General features: G+C 44.0%; 1 protein-coding gene across 4 annotated transcripts in view; it reads right to left on the reverse strand.

Annotated features, from left to right (window-relative positions):
* The window catches only part of NFAT (NFAT nuclear factor), a 102,722-nt gene that overhangs the window by 20,777 nt on the left and 62,001 nt on the right, over positions 1-19,944 (reverse strand). For all 4 annotated transcript variants that reach the window (XM_070530949.1, XM_070530948.1, XM_070530951.1 and 1 more), the window contains exons 9-11: positions 14,152-14,286; positions 13,865-13,938; positions 6,376-6,505 (exon numbers count right to left, since the gene is read on the reverse strand). In XM_070530949.1, coding sequence (XP_070387050.1) covers positions 6,376-6,505; positions 13,865-13,938; positions 14,152-14,286 — 339 coding nt within the window. The remainder of the gene's footprint in view (positions 1-6,375; positions 6,506-13,864; positions 13,939-14,151; positions 14,287-19,944) is intronic.

Below are 19,944 nucleotides of genomic sequence, written 5' to 3' on the forward strand. Positions count from 1 at the left end.
TAAGCCAAAGTCGCAGACGTCTGACAATTTAAACCAAGTCACTTACAAACAAAAACAAGGCTAGATCACAAGGTTTTCAAGTTTATACATAATATGACTTTGCAATGCTGGCAGTAAGAATTTACTGCCTTTCACTAGACTAGTATATTATGCAAAAAAATTTTTCAAATGGAAAATGATGTTTATGAACTGGTGCCACTAAAAACTACTTTTCACATCTATCCTTAAATCACATGCTTTTCTTGTACAATAATAGTGTCAAAAGTAAAGCTGGAAGTTCTGTAAGATATTTAACACAAACATTCAAATAGCTATCTGTACCCTTAAACCTAAAAAGGCTCCTAAATGTTGTGTAACACAGCTACACTTGAGGCGGGAGATGGAAATTCAAGACAATGAGCAAAATGAGAATAAGGTAAAAGCTGGAGCCAATGTTTCGACAAGTGGACTTGTCTTTTTCAAGGCGACATATGCTTTCCTCAGCACGGTACATATAGGAAGGGTTATAAAGGGGAGAGGGGTAAGGTGGGTGGAGGAGGCAACGAAAGACCGAAGGTGTGTTAGCAGCGAGGGTGCAGAATTGAAAAGAAAGGTGTGCTATTCAATGTCGGTAGAGGAATATGAGGTATTGCCGTGTGTCAGCCGCCCATGTGTTTTTTCGTTGAAGGGGCCTGGATGATGATGACGGGGGGGAAGGCACACACATGCACATCAATCAGCTGGCACATGGCACTACCTCACATTCCTCCACCGACGTGGAATAGCACACCTTTCTTGTCAATTCTACACCCTTGCTGCTGACCCTCGGTAGTTGCCTCACCCACCCGCCGCCTTACTCCCTCTCCTCTTTAGAAGAACCCTACCTATATATACTGTGCTGAGGAAGGCATATGTTGTCTTGAAAAAGACAAGTCCACTTGTCGAAACGTTGGCTCCCGCTTTCACCTTGTTCTCATTTGGCTCAACAGCTACACTTTGGGCTACAAGCAGTGATTTGGGCTTGTTGGTAAGACATCGTGAGGCTTATAGCGCGTTAAAAAGAGAAAGACGAAAGTGAGACGTGTGTGTGTCACGTCTCACTTTCGTCCTTGTCTTTTTAACGCGCTATAAGCCGTGTTCTACTAAGTGTTCGTGCTATAAGCACGAACACTTAGTAATTTGAACTCATGCTGAGTTCCTTTGAACATTAAGGGTGATAGAAAATGACATGCACTACACTTCAATACCACACAGAAAGTAATTTCATTCTTTTCCTAAATGGCTAATGATGACATGAAACAGGACATATGAAAAATGAGCTTAGGACATGCAGCACTACTAGCATTGTCTACAAAAACTTTTAACACTTTCTGGTCTCAATTTTATCACTGAAGTGAGAAATTTATATTTACTGCGTCTTAACGAGGGAAGACTCCCCCCCCCCCCCGCCTAAAAAAAGAAGTACTAATACAAAAAAATAATCTTAGTGCAGTGTTGTCAACATATGAAAGTAAAGGCTTTTCTCACGAACAAATCAAGGTATTGAAGGCAGCGTATGGTTCTTTAAAATTGTTAATTCACAATCATAATGGTGTGAATTATGGCCACAAAATATTTGAAGACCATTCTTGTGCCACCCCAGGCAAGTGGTGTGCCGTAGATAGCATGCTCCTAAAATACTGCACAGAGGCCTAACCTCAGCTTTATGTGATGCATGGACATCTGTCAAATATTGGGGAGAACCCCTTTATCTGTGGCACCAAATTGACAAGTTATGTAATTAGAGTACCTGACGCTCAAATTTCATGGATTGGTTGTGCCATTTGTTTTTCTCCATGCCGGATATTTGTTGTAAAGCGTTATAGCTCCTACAGGAATCATTGGACCAAAAAGGGTTAAACAATGTGGCATACGACGTGCTGAAGATTGAGGTACAAAGTCAACACTTTTACTAAAGAGGCAGGTGGTGTTGCAAGCACTAAAACACTTGTAAAGTTGAACAGGCCACTGAAGTGACAATGCGGGGTATGGCAGTGTACACATGTATCAAAAGTGCTCAGTTTTGTTCTTATGCATGACTGAAATTGATGATTCATTTAGTGCTGTACACGGGTGGGACTTGAGGCTGTATATTTAATGAATGATAACTACAAGAAGAGTAGGCACTTGTGCATAACTAGTCACAAACATAACACACACAAAAAGAAATTTACACAAGAACACCCAGGAAGAATTGAGTGTGGGGCTTTGCTGAGTGAACGGGCTGGCAAAATGTTGTACTTACCACATGCATGAGTTAACAGCAAAAGGTGTCGTTTACGAAAAGCTGGAGCTCTAAGTGGTATTAAAATTTAGGCAGTTAGGATCATTTTTCTGCTAAAGGTTTGAATATTTCAAAAATTTTGATGTTGGACAGCCTTATTATTGCTGCATGCTCTGCTCAGTTGTCGCAGATAAAGAGTAATAAAGTAATAAAGTACAGTAATAAAGTAATAAAGTACAGCGGAACAAAAATTTACAAAAGCATGCACGTTTCTTTATCTCACTCTGGTCCCATACCTGCAGGTATTCCCAGCTCGAAGTAAAATAATGGCCCTCACAGTCCCACCCACAGCAGTGCTGGCAGCACTAAAGAAACGCAAGCTTAAAAAGGCTGTCAATGGTAAGAAAGGCTACAGGCAGGCTGGGCAGCCAGTGGTGCCTAAGACGCAGTGCACAGTTGCAGTTACTCTGTGCTGTCACTGCAGCTTATGTGAATGTCCAAATGCATAAAGGCACAGTCAATGCAAACGCTTAATGGGTATATGCAAAAAGTGTCGAGAAAAACCTCTGTCATGGCAGAGAGAGTGTAGGAGGAGGAGGAGCCGCCCAGGCAGGGAAGGTGTGAGCGATCACACCCTTTGCACAACACACCGATAACCCCAGGGAGGGCGCTCATTCCTTTAACCTGCAGTCTGAGAAATGGGGAGGAACAACACAACAGTTTTCTCTCGCTCTCCAGTGCCACATTTTTTTTCTTTTTTTTTTTCGCAACTTGTCAGTTCAATGAAGCACATATCAAAAACATGGCACACTCACACTAGGGTCAAGCATGCTGAAGGCTGGCCTCCAGAAACAGCCCTGTGATGTTCAGCACCGAGTTCACACTGACCCCCCCTTGCTTTTGAATTTCAATCTTGGAAACCTTGGCCCTTTTGTACTTGTTCGGCATGTGAAAAATGCTGCAAATGACCACATCTTTACTGCAATCCAGGTGTGGAGCAAGGAGCAGACAATGTGCTTCAGTCATCTTTCTTTCTTTTGAGCATAAGAGTCGCTCACATTCTTACGCAAGATCTGCTAATGGGCAACATTTCCTATGCTTTCTGCACCTCAGGCATCGCTGCAGTGAAGATGGTAAACATTTGCAGTGCTAGTTCAAATGATGGCAAGCCAATCCAACTACCCAGTTAACTTGCACACACGCACACACACACCCATGCCGCAAGCACACCGCATTCAGACATGTGCTTCAAAAGTGGTTTGTCCTTCCCTAAAATTGTGCTGCATCATGAGCAAGGTACTATTCAGGACATAGTTTTCCTTGGGCCAGAATAAATTCTAGCACCAATATAATGAATGATCAACATAAAACTGCAAAACAGCAGTAAGCTTCTGAAAACATAAAGGCAACAGTGCAAGATAGCATCTTTCACTGACTGCATTGGGTTTGGAAGCCGAATGTAAAAACATTATTAACATAAACTGCATGTTCCTAAAGGTAAGATAGCAAGCTACCTCTGATAAACCAGAGTTTCTGAGTGTCCAATTCTTTTATCCTCCTCCCCCTTTTTTCTTGCCACCATACTAGTATAGCAGATCAAAATTTATCCATGTGCAACCAAGAAAGCATGAATATTGCCAATGTTCAGAAACTAACCCCATCTATAAACCATACCAACTACATCTGAGCTACTAGGCCTCACTATTCCAATCCCTTCCCCACAACCTGTCCCAGCAAGGGGAGGAAAAACAGAAGCAAAGCTGCTGAAAATTAACCGCAAAGTAACCGAAAGAACAGATAAACAAAAATCAGGTCAACTGAGTTACTTATGCCCCAAAGAATACAGTGCATGACACTGCACATGGAAAACAATGGCAAAGTAGATTAAAGCCATTTTTGAAGCACCTAAACAGATTCACACATTGTGCTCATTTCAGAGTGAAAGGCTCCACAAGGCTTCAGCTCGACTTCAACAAGAGCTTCAAACAATAATGGTCTCTGCAATAAGCCAATTATAACCAAATGGTGCATGCACTCTCACATGTTCTTGTCTCTTTTCCCTATGTTTTTTTTCCCTTTAATTGACAAGACTGCTTTACTCAGCCTTTTCTTCCTTGACCAGGTAAGTAGCTTTCAATCTGAAAGTGTTGCCCTGGCGCGCACACACTACCACACATTCATCAGCAGCCACACCAGCTTCAGAGAATGAGACAACAGGCACCAAGAAAGAAGACAGTGCTAGGAAGAGGAGCTGCCCTGCGCTAACAGCACATGAGCAGGAAGGAAGGGACACTGCCTGGGCCCTGCACAGCTGCACACCTTGCACTCTCACACTCACGCAATGGGCACATGCGCACACCTCTGCACACCATCAGGCACACCAAACATAGGAGCAAAGAGTACAAAGTAAAAAAAAAAATCAAGAAAAACAAAAACAAAAAGAAGCTACAATTCTCCAAACTGCACAGAAGAGCAGAAAGTTGCTGCCCCTCTGGAGCTGGAGAAAAGCTGTCTACAGTAGAACCAGACCTTCAACATGCTGTCCCACAGCAACAAAGGCACATCAATTGAACAAAACAACAGGTCACACATTTGTTTGCCTACAATGCCAGCCTGATGTATACCTGTGTGTGTCTATACATGAAAACTGAGAGGAAAAAAAATATAAAAACACAGAGAGGCAGAGAGCAACTGCAGGTAAGCCTATGAAGCTTCAGAGACAGCAACAGGCGTATCTTCGAAAAATGATTGAGAGCAGGTGACTGCAGTAAAACACGAGGTTCAGCTACCTTAAGTGCGTAACTTTCAAAGCTCGAAATCTGTTTGCAGCCTAAACTTAAACATGATGTTTATGCAATTAAAGCTGAAAGCATTTGGGACTACAAGTATGTGTATGTAATTTCCTATCAAAATTATTTTCTCCTAAAGCTGGCAGAATGAAATGAGCCCATTTATCTATACTTTGTTTATGCTTAAAAGTTCATGCACAACTATGATAACCAAACCTCACACTTCGTTTTAGGAACAGCAGTCAGGTCATTGACCCCTTCCAGTGATGCTGGTTGCCAATACCAGAGTCTCATTCAGTTGAACATAAAGTGTATGTAGTAGCTCTGCTTCACTTTGTGCCTAATGTTTTTATACAACTAAAAAAAAATGTCAGATTAGTATAACACTGCTTCTAGAGTGGAATAATCAAAGTATTTCCTTAGAAACATAAGCCATCAATCAGACCTGGTACAATCCAGCATGGATGCACAATCATTCCTTTGGTACAACTGTCTTTTTGAAGTTTTCTGTGCACGTGCCACATGGCTTCTTAAAAAATAAACTGCAGGTGCCACTGAGGGAACTGAATTCTGGGGTTTTATGTGACAATTGCCACTGAAGGCAAGAAATGTTCGTTTATAAAGTACTAGCACAATACACATGCACACAAACATTCACAAGCATACTAGGCTTTCAACTTTTACAAATTTTCCCACTTAACCAAGCTGGCATGTAAGGAACCTTTAGAATATGAGAAACATGTACTTAGCTTTCTGTTTTTTCAGCCATGATTCCTTACCTAATTTTCGTAATGCTTTTGAGCTTAGCTAGTACTGTACAAGTCTAATAGGGCATAAGATATGATTACTCCCAGTGCCTTGATGCTTTAGCAGAACTCAAAGGCAGCTCAGTTTTGCTTCTGGAAGAAAACGACTTGAAAGACATGTAAAAGCTACAGACCCCAAGCCTCATTGCCGTCCAGTAAGACAATATATTATGCCTAAGTTTGTGGGAACTTAAGCATTATTGTCTGGTGCATTCTGACTGCAAATTCACTAGGAATAATTAAACTGTAGGCTAAAGCTACAAAACTTGGTTCTGACAGCCTCCACCAACCAAAAGCTGGTGATGGAATGAAAAAAGATATATATCTAGAAGTCTTCCTGATAAATCAGCCTATTCTGTTGATTGTGGAGATCAAGCCAGACTGCTGCACCCCCCGCCCCCTATGTATTCACGGCACAAAGGGACGCCCAACTCAACCATGTACAACACAGCAGAGACCTATGTGGCAATGCCATCCCACTGCTGCGCTGGGGGCATGCCTTCGCCAATCCCCACGAAAATGGAGGTCCAAGGCCTACCTGCCAGGGGCATATAGGTGAATGGGTGGGGCTCACTGGCCCTTCCCCCACTGGTCACCACCAAATGCACCACCACGAGGTGCCCCACATCCTGGTTTCTGTAGGCGGGCACTCGGCAAATCAGATGAGTCTGCACAAAAAATGGCACAATTATGTCACTGCATGCACAGCCATGCTTGAACTAAACCCCACAAATTGACACAGTGACCAAAACTTCTCCCCCACCACTGCCAGACGCTGGCTCTCTGCAATGAAGAGTATTAAATCACCTTAACCCTTTGACGGTTTTTGCTGTACATGTACGGCGGCGGTTTTCTGTCCCGCAAGGTCTTCGCCGTACGGGTACGGTTTCGACCCTCCGTTTGAAATTTCGTGCCATAATGACGATGCACGCTTACTGGGAGGTGCTGCCACCTCTTAGGTCTTACAAGAAGCATTTGAAATTTGTGCTACCTTCTTGGGGAGATAAACAGAACTGACTTCAAGCTACAGGGCGTCGCGCAGACTGCGGCCACACCCCTTTTGCGGTTTCGGTTTCACAGCGTGATCACAACGGAGGCGCGCGAAACGTCATTTTTCTCTTTGTCGGCACTCTCTTGCAAATGCTGTGGAAGTTGATTTCTATCTTGATTGGCGCTGCTCTTAGCTTGTTTATAACCGCCGCTCGCGAGGTATTCTCGCTCTCAGCGGCAACGCGCTTTCGCAGTTTCGGTTCCGCCGCAACGGAGGCGCGTGAAACGTGATTTTTATCTTTGTCGGCAAGCTATCGCAGGGGCGGCGGAAGTTGATTTCTATCTTGATTGGCACGGCTCTTAGCTCGTTTATCACCGCCACTCATGAGGTATTCTCGCTCTCTGCGGCTGCGCGGAGACTCGTGTGTCAAGGAGTACCACACTCTAAAATACTATTGAACATATTGCAGTTCTGAGCGATGCCGACACCAAAATACTGTTCCCTAATTTTTTTTACTATTTATTCCCGACTTTATACATCTTGTACATTCAATATCCGCAATAAAATAATTTGACCACCCGGGAAAGTTTTCTTCAAAATAATTCGACCCTCAAAGGGTTAATATTTCTGTGTCCTTGTCACTTTCTTGAGGGACATCAAATGTAATACATTATCATTTTGCAACTCCTTTAGTGTTTGTTCAATAAACAATAAGGCAATAAGGTAACCTTGTGACATCCTAGATTTCACCTTTTCAGACTGTGGCCACTCATGTGCAGAAAAACTACACCTCCGTATGCAATGTTTAGTTTAAACAGTCAATAAAAAAAGAACTATTGCTGGTCACTTGCTTTCACCATATGTGAAAGTAGAGCCAGCTTTTTCAGAAATACCAAGGTGGCATCATTACTCATCTTTCCCACCTTTGTTGCTTCCTGGCCTGCCAATCTTCCGTTAGCAATGGAGGGGATTTATCTGCCATTAAACATAGTAATCTGCTAATCAGTGCAGTTGATTATGGATATACAATTAAACCTCGGTATACCAAACTTCAATATAACGAAATTCTCGATATAATGAAGTATTTAACTTTTCATAACCTCTTGTCCATAGAACACCATATATTTAGTATCTCAACATAAAAAAAGTGTGTTTGTGTGCCATTTCAATATAACAAAATTTCATTGTCGCCGCAAAGGAATGTTGAGACAATAAATGGAAACTTCCGCAGACACATATGGTCAAATGTTTGAATTACAAGTGGCTATTTGCACCTGCACCTCTCAAATCGCACACCATGTGACAAGAAGTGGAGCCACATCATATTCCGTATGAAGTCCAAGTGCGATAAGATCCTATCACACCCCTTGCACTGTGTGCTTTAGGTGGGAGTGAAAGTGTGCGAGGGTGAGAGAACAGGCATGGAAGCGGCCAAGGAAGTTTTGGAGCAGCTCTGGGAGCAGCAAATTTGGTACTTTGGAGCAGGTTTAGAGCATGAATTGTCCCTCTTGGAGCAGTAAATACATGTTTTGGAGCAGCTTGGTAAAGGTCAATATGAGTGAAATATAGGCATATGAAGAAAGGGTGTTCCTTATTTGACTTTGCAGAACACTATTATGTTAAGGTAGATCAGTTCTGCGGAAGCCCACAAGGAGGGCAACATTCTTGACAGGGAAAAATTGTCTTCCATCTGACTGTAGCATGAAGTTACAAAGGAATCCCATACAGGTTTCTCAGAACCACCATTAAATAGATACTGGGTGTGCGAACTAAATGTGGCCAAGAAAAAAACAACCGAAGGCTTTCCATGAACAGCGCCCTCTTATGTTAAAGGGACACTGAAGGCAAATAATAAGTCGATGTAGACTGTCTAAACACCATTCCAGAAACCTTGCAACGCTTGTTTCGTGCCAAGAAAAGACTTAGTTTACGAGAAAATTGCATCTGGAGGGTTCGAATACTTTTTTCGAAATTCTAATCTCCTGCCACCCAACTGGGGGAGTGGTGACGTTGCATGCACAATCACCGCCCTTTGCTGCTGTCGATGAGTACAACGGCGCCCGACAGAGCGGCATTGAGCCAAGACACAGTGGTGGATTCGCCGCTGCAGCTGCTTCTTGGTCAAGTGGTGCAGACCGTTTGGGCATCCCACGGCGTAACATGGAAGTTGAATTCTCTGCTACTTGCAGTTTGTGCAAGTTTCGCGATCCAGCAAAACTAGCGCAGCACTATGCGATAGCGAAACTGCTGAAACGTGAAAGAGTGGGCAGCGCGAAGTCAAGCGAAAACGAAACCTTTCGACTACCCGTGTTGTTGTGAAGGGTAATTTCAATTAGTTCTTTCTTCTAAAAATGAATTAAAACTGGATAAGTAGCATTTTATTTCGTCTTCTAATACAACACAATGATGTTTTTTGCAACGAGTGGTTGAATACTAGTGACAGAATTTAACTAAGGGGTGCTTTCATCATCAGGCAAGTGCTTGAATCTCCCGGGGGAGTCTCTAATCATGTCCTACATTTACCTCAGTTTCTCGATTATTGAGGCCCTGCTCGCAATAATATCGTCGTCTTAGAGCTTCTCAAGCACTAACCTATTACGTTAGCTTGACTTAATATTTGCCTTTAGTGTCCCTTTAATAGGCTTGTGTTCATGCTAGTGGAGTTTTTTTTTTTTCATTGTGAACAAGCAAGCAATATTTAACTTTAAATTGACATTTATTACCTTGCTTATGCAATATGGTGTGAATGAAAAGGTTGTGGAACACGCCTAGAAATTACCAATAACAGCTGTTATCGGTAATTTCTAGGTATCGGTAAACAGCGCTATCAATGAACATCGAGTTAAACTGACATTGTGTGGACACAGCTAAAAAGCTTCCCGAAGCCATCGCTGAGCATTTCAACCAACCAGGTCATAACTTTGATGAACTTAAAACTTCACATCTTACAGTCAAATTTCCGTTCTGAACAAGAAAGAAAATACAGAGAATCATACCTTACCCATAAGTTCAAAACACTGCAACCAATAGGCAAAAACATTTCAATGCAGCTTTAGAATCTATTCACTATGTTAAATTTCAAACTATAGGCAACAATACTTAGTTATTTGCATTTGGTTGCTTAGCTTAGTGTATTTTTTTTTCCTGCTCTTTCTCTCTCTTTTTTTCTTATATTTATATATTTATTCTATTTCAGTAATGTTTTTTTTTTATTATTTCTCATGAGCACTGTTTTTTGCCACTCTTTTTATTATATTTTTCAGAGAGATGATAGCCCGCTGACCTCCAGTGAAGGAGATAATAGAAGGGTGCTGTGTACACAGCCGCTCACATGCCAAGTGACACACGGCCGTGTGCATAGCACCCCTTTATTTTCAATTCTACACCCTCGCCACTAAAACCACATTCGGTCATTGCCTCACCCACCCGTCTTACCCCCTTTCCCCTTTATAAGAACCCTACCTATATATATACTGTGCCGAGAAAGCATTTGTCGCCTTGAAAAAAACAAGTCCACTTGTCAAAATGTTGGCTCCCGTTTTTACCTTGTTCTCGCGTTGCTTATCATCTATTATGCCACCATACACACCACACTCCAAAGATGCAGACGCTGAAATGGATTGCTTAGACTTGGATTGTAGGGCCAAGCACTAGCCAACACATGCCTATGGCTGTGTGGTTGCAACTGAACGTGCCCATCATGCTAAATTTGGCAACATCATTCAAAATTAATGTTTTGGCACAGGTTGGCACAGCTTGATGGTTTGGAGCAAGATGGCGCAATTGGCACAGCATTTCCATCCCTGGAGAAGAAAGATGGTGGCTTCACAAGTGCCGCATTTCTGTGTGAGCAAAGGGAAAGAGGGGAAGAGGAGTGTGCTCGAGGTAATGTAATCGAGCGCGATCGAGGGGGTGGGAAGTAAGTTGGCGTGCATCTCAGCCGTGGCTGCACATGGCTGTAAGGGCAGCGGAGCACACATGCAGCCGCACATCTTGCTTTAGAGGCAATCTTCTGTGTATGCAAAGAGTGGGCGGGCCAAGACGGCATGGCACCATGTATGCTGACTTATCGCACATTTAGTATTGGAGGATGCGTAATCTTGAGTTTCGGTGACCTGTTGGAGCGAGAGGCAAACGAAGCATTCGTTTCCCGCTGCTGGTGCTTTTTCTGATAGTGTCGTCCAGCCCAATGCAGGCGACACTATCGGCCATGCAGCGAAGTGCACGTGAAAGCATGGCTGGGTTCACTTAATCCATACCGCTAAGAAGATAGCGTTGACGTACATGGCATGAAACTATATCATTCCTCGCCGACTCCCAAACTTATCAAAATGAATTTTCTCATTTGAATTTGCTTTTTCTGATTGCCCAATAATTTGGAAAATTCTGTGGCCGCTTTCCATGCAAGAAAAAATTTTCGGCGACAATACTTATTTGCATAAAAGGTCGAATTTCAATAGAACGAAATTTTGATAAACGAAGCAAATTGCCGATTTTACTGACTTCATAATAATAAGGTTTAAAGGGACTGACAACCAATTTTCACAGTACCCATGTTCTTTTAGTGCAATGGAAAGCTTACTGGGCAGCGTGTCTAATCATGAAGTGGTAACGCAGAAAACGCTATGGAACATATTTTATCAGAATTTTTCTATCTGCGGCGATGATGTAGTCGTTCACTGGGAGCATCCTTAAAACGGTGATAGGTGAGCGCAATAGCGATTATACACCGGCAGTAATGGGAGGCAGACAACAAGTGCAGCCTTAGCTTTGAGAAGTATTTTTTTTATCAAGTCTATGTTCCTGCAATTCATGTTTCTGACGTGTTTAAAGTATTTTTGCAATAAAGCTATGTGTTTTCGTGGTTTCCTGTTTAAGTGCTTTTGTATTTAACCAGTAAAAGCAAAACCAATCGGATCGAAAACGAAACGACCCTTTCACATGCGATACGCAGTTCAGCGTGTTGCCGTATCCGTGTGTGCACTTTTGATTTATGAAGCATTGAATAAAGCCTGGTTATCTAATATAACAACTGCAATTTCGAGCAATAATTATGCTGTACTTAATAATTGTTGACTTACGTGCAGTAATCTCGTAGTATACATCCCAAGTACGAAGATTTCACCACCTGGCCTTACCACTTACTGGTTTTTGAGACTTTCTTTGCCAATTTAAAATTATAATTCGTACTTACATTGTGAACAGCGTGCTGGATTCAATCACTATAATTTATGCTCATTTCATTTCTATCAACGTCTCACAACACATTCTGGCCAGTTGTCGGCCCCTTTAACTGCATCAAACTCGAAGGGGATTGTTCAATGTTCAATAGTTCAATATATCAACACTTCAAAATATAAAATATGCCTATCTGAAGCATATCTGAAATCTCTGCATGTCTCTGACAGTTTCTCAAGACAGTGAAAAGCAGGAACTTAATTTCTTTCTTAAAGGCCGTGTTGAATGTGAAAAAGGTGTATTATTCCTTGGTCACTAATGCTGCAAGGCACTCCCATTCCAGAACGGTCTTTGCAATGCTAATCCTAAAAGCCCGCGCTGCCAGCACATTAGACTGCGATGTGCCTCGCTCGCGCATGTCGAAAGGCTTGTTGCTGATATTTATTCAAGATTAGGCAGAAATGGAACGCACCGTGAAAGTGAACTAACCTGTATGGATACATGCTGTGCCGCCATCAGCGCACTTGTACTGTGAATCACGTGTGAACGTGCCCGGTCGCATGTCCGCTAGAATACCAACAATAAGGCGTTTAAATGGCTGACTGTCATGTGTGGCCAATGAGCGAGGCGGACTGTTGTGTTGGGTTTTGGAAGTGGCTTCCTGTTGCAACCAGTCATCCTTGCTTCTCGGCCACCCTAAAAAGCCTGCGCGTCTTCTTATGGCCAGTACATGTCCCTTCCTTCTCAACCCTTCCCCCTGGCCCCTGGGTAGGTGACTGCTGACACTATACACACGCTGAAAGGAGTTTTCAGCTTGCAGAACATCCAACGCTATTACCTCTCCCATGTAACTGCAAGTGCCAGAATGAAACTTGTTCAGCGCGAACCCGTCTCACGTAGTGATGAGTCTTGCATGTTGCAGCTGCAATGGGGAGCTTTCCGCAGTTACGGATGTGGCATGCTGTGATTTTGTTAAATTCAAACTGTAATGTAAAGTTTCGTCCAAGTGGAGTTTGGGGTCGGATTCATTTTGGCCACTTTCAGAATTCTGAAATGCTGCTTGTGGAAAGCCTTTACCTCCAACAAGACAGAACTGGTGGTACAGCATCTCCAGTTCAGCATCCCATGCCCGGCACCATTCAGTGAAAAGATTGAGTCATCCACACTGTCTTGTAAAGTAGGTATTGGACTGAGAGGCCTTATGCATTCTTAAAGCAGAGTGGAGATCTGCTATTGCCCATAACGAACTACCGCACTTTGCACGAACCATCCATATGTGCAGCAAATACAATTGACAGCACCCTGCTCATATTTCCTTCACGGCAAGTACTGCCCTCCAGATTCAATCTCTTGTTTGACTGCATCGCCTAAAACAGTGCAGTTTCAGATTTGTCAGCATTAGTTGTGTCTCTGTTAGAAGAAGCACACTTGCTGGGATGTGGCATGGTGTGGCACAGCATTCGATGTATAAAATGTGGCAGTGAACGGGAGTTTTATGTACGCATAGTACGTCGCTATGGGATTTTCAAGGGGATTTTACAAATGTTCGATATACACAAGCATTCAATATATCCGAGTTGCATATATTCAGGATCGACTAATTTCTGTTTGTTAACCAGACTTCTATTTACCTAATGCAGGTAATTATTTAAAGGAATTTAATTATTTAAAGCTGAATTATCTGAAGGTAGCTCTGCCCAAGCTGAGTGTAGCAGCTCAGACAAGAATGCAAGACTTGTATTTTGTTTCACAGATCATCGCTGCCAGTGGATACATTCCAAGATGCTATAACATCTAGCTCTGCTGTTAGCTTTGCTAATAGCAGGGCTAACATTCTCTATTACATTTGCTCACTTACCGGCTGCAAATATTCCTTTTCTGGAACAACACATTTTTCCCAAACATAGTTTGGCTCACAGTCTCCCAAATTATCTGCAAGTAGAAAGCAGTTGCATTGAATGCACAGCAAACAAGAGCACTAGTAGCATACTGATGACACAGATTATCAATACTTGTATTTAAGAAGCAATAGAAATCCTTCATGCAACCAAAGAATTTTGCGCTTTAATAACGTATGCAAGAAGCTAGAAACATTAAACAATAGCCAATGTTACTACTTGAAATATAATATCAAGTTATACTCACCAGAAGCAGGCTCCTTGAACAACACTTTTGTATCTTTGAGAAAATTTTTTCCAATAATGAACAACTCCACATCTCCCTTGACTGAACACTCAGACAATGACTTCTTTGATATTTCTGGGATACCAGGAGGCTGGGCTGTTAAAAAAAGCACACAGTAATCAATCACTTTTCTCTCACACAACCATTTCCAACACCTAAATGGCAGCTAACCAGCATACAGTGCTAGTTGGCTAATTAAAATTGGATGAGCGATTCTCAAATGGTCTCATGTTTTAGTATTAAGTATACAGTAAAACCTCGTTATAACAAAACTCCCGGGATATAATGAACTAATCGGCATTCCCCTTGAAATTCCAATAGATGCCCATGTATTGAAAACATAGTTTTAACGAAGCTAAAATTTCCTCGAAATGGGTATAACGAACCTTTCTTTAGAGCGCAGCTCTTTGGTGCCCGTTCCTGTGTTTCACGGCGCCATCATGCCTTGCCATAACCAGCTCCGTAGCCAGGAACAGCGCACTGCTCTAGCTGCACGCGCTTCTGGCGCCATCTCTCACGCACGGCGCGAGCCTTGCTCTTTTTGCCCCTCCTCCAATGCCACCCATGTGTGATGGCAGTCAGAGTGCGCAGCTCGGTGGCGGCTGATCTCGACGTGCTGCGGTCCAAGCTGAAACGCATAGTCGCCACCGTTCGCCACTGTGTGTACCCCTTCCCTCCTGTTTCTCCTCTATGGCGGTGATCATGCGGGGTGTTCTCTGGTTGCCGAAGCACTCGCTCGGTATCAGCGGATCACGGTGTGCTTTTCCCAAGCCGAAACGCAAAGCCACCTTCAGTTGACTCGCTAGCAGCGTCAGCGGCTTCAATCAGTTGCTGCCATTCGCTGCTAACTTTTCGCCGTGCAATGTTCCTATGCCCCTACGCGCTGCCTCCCGCAACCTCCTGATAAGCGAGGCAGCAGCGCCAAGCTACGCTCCATTTGTGGCAGCTGGTGCGAAATGTTACGCACCAGACGTATTGTCCAAGGCTTTCAGACGGTTCATATTATATCCGTCTGCCTATATAAGTAGTTTATTCTCAGCCAGCTCTTTCTGAGCCATGAGCAAGGCAACCGGTGGAAGTCCGTCTGCCGCTGCTGCTAAACGAGCTGCCCAAGCAGAGGCCCAGCACCGTCGCCGCCAGAATCCAAAGGTGCGCTACGCCGAACCAAGCATTGGTGCAGCAAGTCTAGCATATATCCATCTATTCCTCAAACCACAAAGCTACCTTCATGACAATCAAGAACTGGGAGTGGAGTGTTTCTTGAAGAATTGAAGAATAAAAAGTTGTAACTGTACATACGTGTCTTGCTCGAATTATTTGCCTCAGTATATAGAAAAGCCGAAACAGCTGAAGAGCTGTGCTCAAATTTTGCATTAGGAAGTAACGTAATCGTTGGCAATTTCTTTTTTCCACACGAGCATTTACTGACTATTTTGGTACCCGTCAGGTCAATGTCTTATAGCACACGGCGTTCGCGTCTCCCTATCTTCCCTTTCCCATGGAACTAGTGGACCCGCCCGCCCAGGGGTGAATCTCCGCATGGCTGCCATTGGTTGTTTTTAAGCAGACGCTCTTTCGACGCTAGTGCCAAGGTCCCCTTCAGTTACGGCCCTAGCAGGAGAGCGATACTATGGTAAAATGGCGGCGCACATGATTGTTTACATTGTCATGGCAACAGGAACAGCAGCCGTGCGGTGCCTCCTCACCCTAACGCTGTTTTTTTCTTCTTTTTTTTTTATTGTGACAACCTGCTCCGCTCCCTTTCCACCCTTCGCCATGCCCCGCTCACCTTTTGCTTTTTTCTTGCCTGTCCGTGCCACATTTTATTATTATTATTTTTCTTATCATGTGCGCGCTAGGCCAGACATTGGCATTGTGAACTGGGGCATGATGCTCCATGGGTTCTTTACGTGTTTGCATGCACGCAGTCTTGTCCCTACTTTGAGTATGCCAACATATGCCAGAACATATATAAATTCCACTTACAACATAACAGATCTCTGGCCTCACTTTATTGACTACCGTTTCCGAAAACAAAGATTTTTGCATAACTTGATATGATACATGCTCAGAAAATGAACAAAAGTGAAAAATACATGACATGTACATGACTACTAAACAACACAGAAGTTCAGAGACAGTGAAATAATAATAACAAAAAAAGAAACTAAAGAAAATGAGAAGGTCGCTTCATGTACACATATATAAAAAAGAATTTTATGTAATGCCCTAAAGACTAATGTGTACAAGAGCTTCTGATATATTCACTGAGATATTGCACAAAACTGGAAGAAGTGCATGACATAATCATGACAACTAAAGAAAAGGAAAATTCACTGGTAATGGCAAAAACAATGACACGCAAAATACCTAAAATATAGAATAAAATGCTAAGATTGTTTTACTGATAGCCATAAAAAAAAAGAAAAGAACTTACTTAGATACCTGAACAAAAGTATATGAAATGCGTGACATGTTTATTACTACTGAACAAAATGAAAAAGACATGGCAGAATAAAAATAATGTTGTACTAAAAATAGAAATACAGATATCACATTATTTTGCACTTGGCCATAACTAGAGTAACGGTGGCAAGGGGGAGCAAAAGGTAGTCAGCTTTTGCAGCAGCACATAAAAAACATTCGCAGAAAGGCCTATTCCTCAATCAAAGACCAGGTGAAATAAGCCAACACTACGGCTTCTCTTTCACCACGAATGCAATGCTTAGCAGTAAAATTACATCACTTATGGAGAGTGAACTGCTGGGCTAGTTGGTTATCCGACATAATAAAGGAGTATTGCGCCAAAACCACACACACAAGAAATCGCCCGTGTTGTCTCCTTTCTTGTGGTGTGATTTTGGTGCAAAACTCGTTTATTACGTCACTTAAGGCACTACCTACTGGGCACTCCTTTGTGCAATAAACACGAACTGCAAAAATCAGCATATAGGACACTTGCAATGTTCATGCTTTCAAGAAAAAAAGAAAGCGTATCATGCCTACACATGAAGGTTGTTCAGGTGGTTTTCCCATCGGCAATTACTGAGGTAATTTTTCAGCTGTTCGTACGTTTGTAGAACGGTGACACACAGGAAAAGCACTGAGACCAGAATGGAAAGCTGGGCGAGTTACTGAAGTTGGAGAATTAGACTTGGCACAGAAAAACACAAGTCATAGATCAGGCGACAATGAGGAGGAAGATCTAGCTTTCTCTACTGGTAAGAGGGAAGAGTAGCACAATCAAGGCGCAACGACGTCCGGAGACTCATGGAGCACACACATACACAGGGCCGTGTTCGTGTACCTTCTGATGTCCTTGGCTCTGCGTGCTCACCTGTTGCCTTTAGACACCCGGAAGAACCTTGTAGGGCTTGTTCTTGAAGTATTCATGCGCCACTCCATGATGCACGAGCAGTGCAAGTCGGGAAACGGGTGAAACATTGCGGAGCACAAGCACACAGCTATCGAGGACCCCGAAACTGACAAAACTGCCCATGCCGGTCCCAGCAGCACAGCAGCGCACGCTTCCTGATAACAGCAGATAACGAAACATGAAACTTCGTGCAGTGGGCTAAGCTGGCATCGGGCTGGAGGGCACGCGCAAGGACAGTTGAAGGTGAGGGAGTTGCGAGGGAGGGCAAGGAGAGAGGAGTTGAGAGGATGGGTGAAAAAGCACGGCCTCCTGGATTGGCGCACGAGGGCGCACCTATTTAGGAGGTCGTGCAAGGGAAGCAGATTTACTTTTTCACCCTCCTGATGGATGGCGCCAATTACCTTTGCCGTTTCCGAGGCTGACCACCCGCTCTTCCGCTGTGTGCGTGGGGTGGCGCCGACTATGGTTTTGTTGTTGCTTGTCATTGCCACCGTGCGCATCAACAATATAAGTGCTTCTATTGGTTCATTCGTGCGAGTTCCCGTTGCCACAAAGGACGACGCCAAATGGAAGCGCGAAACGATATCAGTCGAGTAAAAGGCGGCTATGCTGAAAGCCGTAGAGTCCGGCGTGAAGAAGAAAGAAGTGGCCGAAGATTTCGGCATAGCGTTGAGCACACTGTCGACGATTTTGAGCAGCAAAGAAGCTGTCACCAGTGCTGCCGCACGTGGCGTAAAAGGCGACAGAAAGAAGCTGCGAGCCCCTGCTTTTGAAGCTGTAGAGAAGGCGGTCTTCAAGTGGTTTTTGGATGCAAGAGCACGTGGCACTCCTGTGAGTGGGGCACTGTTGCAGCGCAAAGCGAGGGACTCTGCGTGCATCATGGGGCCTGACGATTTTGTGGCGAGTGTCGGCTAGCTGCAGCATTTCAAGGAGCGCCATGACTTCATTGGCAGGACTGTCAGCGAGGAAGCGCAGTCTGTCAACCGCGAAACTGCAGTAGCATGGGCAGACACAAACGTGAGATAGCTGCTAGAAAAATACAGTGCCAAGGATTTGTTCAACGCTAATGAGACAGCCCTGTTCTACCAGATGCTGCTGCAAAAAACCGTGGCCCTCAAAGGTGAATGCTGCCAGGGCGGTAAGCAGAGCAAGGTCCGCGTAACCGTGTTGCTTTATGCCAACCTGGATAGGTCGGAAAACGTAGCGGCCCTCGTGGTCAGCAAAAGTGCGTCACGACGATGTTTCAAAGGCAAACGAAAGTTCCAAGTGAGTTATGTGTCCAACCGTAAGGCTTGGATGACGAGATAAATTTTCGCACAATGGCTGTGGGAGTGGGACAAGTGGCTGGGCATGCTAAACTGAAAGATATGCCTCGTACTGGACAACTGTGCGGCCCACCACACTGCCACTGTGCTCAAAAACATCGAGCTACATTTCTTGCCGCCAAACTGCACTGCAGTTGTGCAACCGCTCGATCAAGAAGTTATCATGAACATTAAGTCGGGCTACTGCAAGCGCGTGATCGACCGGATTCTGCTTAATATGAACATGAAGCGCGAGTTCACCATCCACTTGTACATGGCGATCGAGCTGCTACAGGCTGCTTGGATGGCTGTACTGGCAAGCACGATCGCCAATTGTTTCCGGCATGCCTCATTTGGCATCAGCAGCGGCGGTTATACAGCGAAGATCTCGGTGCTGCCGCCAATGAGGGTGCTGCGGGCGACCTAGCCCTAGCGTCGTGGGACGCTCTCCTTGACGCCAGCGTTGTACCCGACTGCGACACCTTCTACATATACGTCAGCGCCGATACTGACGCGGTGATGATGGAAGAGCTGACAGATGCGGAAATTATGAGCGCGGTAAGGGGGATGCCTAACGACGACAGTGACGAATGTGTCAATGACAGTGATGAATGTGTCGACGACAGCCCGGAGCCTAATATTGGTGAACCCGATGTACCGACACCCACACAAGCGCTGGATGCAGCATACCTGCTGCGCCGTTTCTCTGGCACTCCCAATGACAGCGAGGACGGACTCAAAACAGTGGCTGCAGCTGAAAAAGCCATCATTCGCCTGAAGAAGACGTGGCAAAAATCTATCAAGGACTTTCTGCGAAGTGAGCCACCAGCTGGTGTGCTGTTGATCATCAGTGATGAGCCGTTTGGCATAAATAAAGTAGCAATTCCTTGCTGTATTTTCTTGCTTGTTTTTTTTCCCATCTGACGGCTGTTTTCTATTTCGCGTGGCGGCCTGCTGACCCTCTCTTGGTTGCTAATTGTGGATAGAAATGGATAGTGGCTATAACGAACTAATGGTTATAATGAAGTAATTATGACGCCCCCCTTCAACTTTGTTATAACGAGGTTTTACTGT

This window comes from Dermacentor albipictus, chromosome 1 (genome assembly GCF_038994185.2).
Source record: "Dermacentor albipictus isolate Rhodes 1998 colony chromosome 1, USDA_Dalb.pri_finalv2, whole genome shotgun sequence".
In the NCBI taxonomy this organism is placed as follows: Eukaryota; Metazoa; Arthropoda; class Arachnida; order Ixodida; family Ixodidae; genus Dermacentor; species Dermacentor albipictus.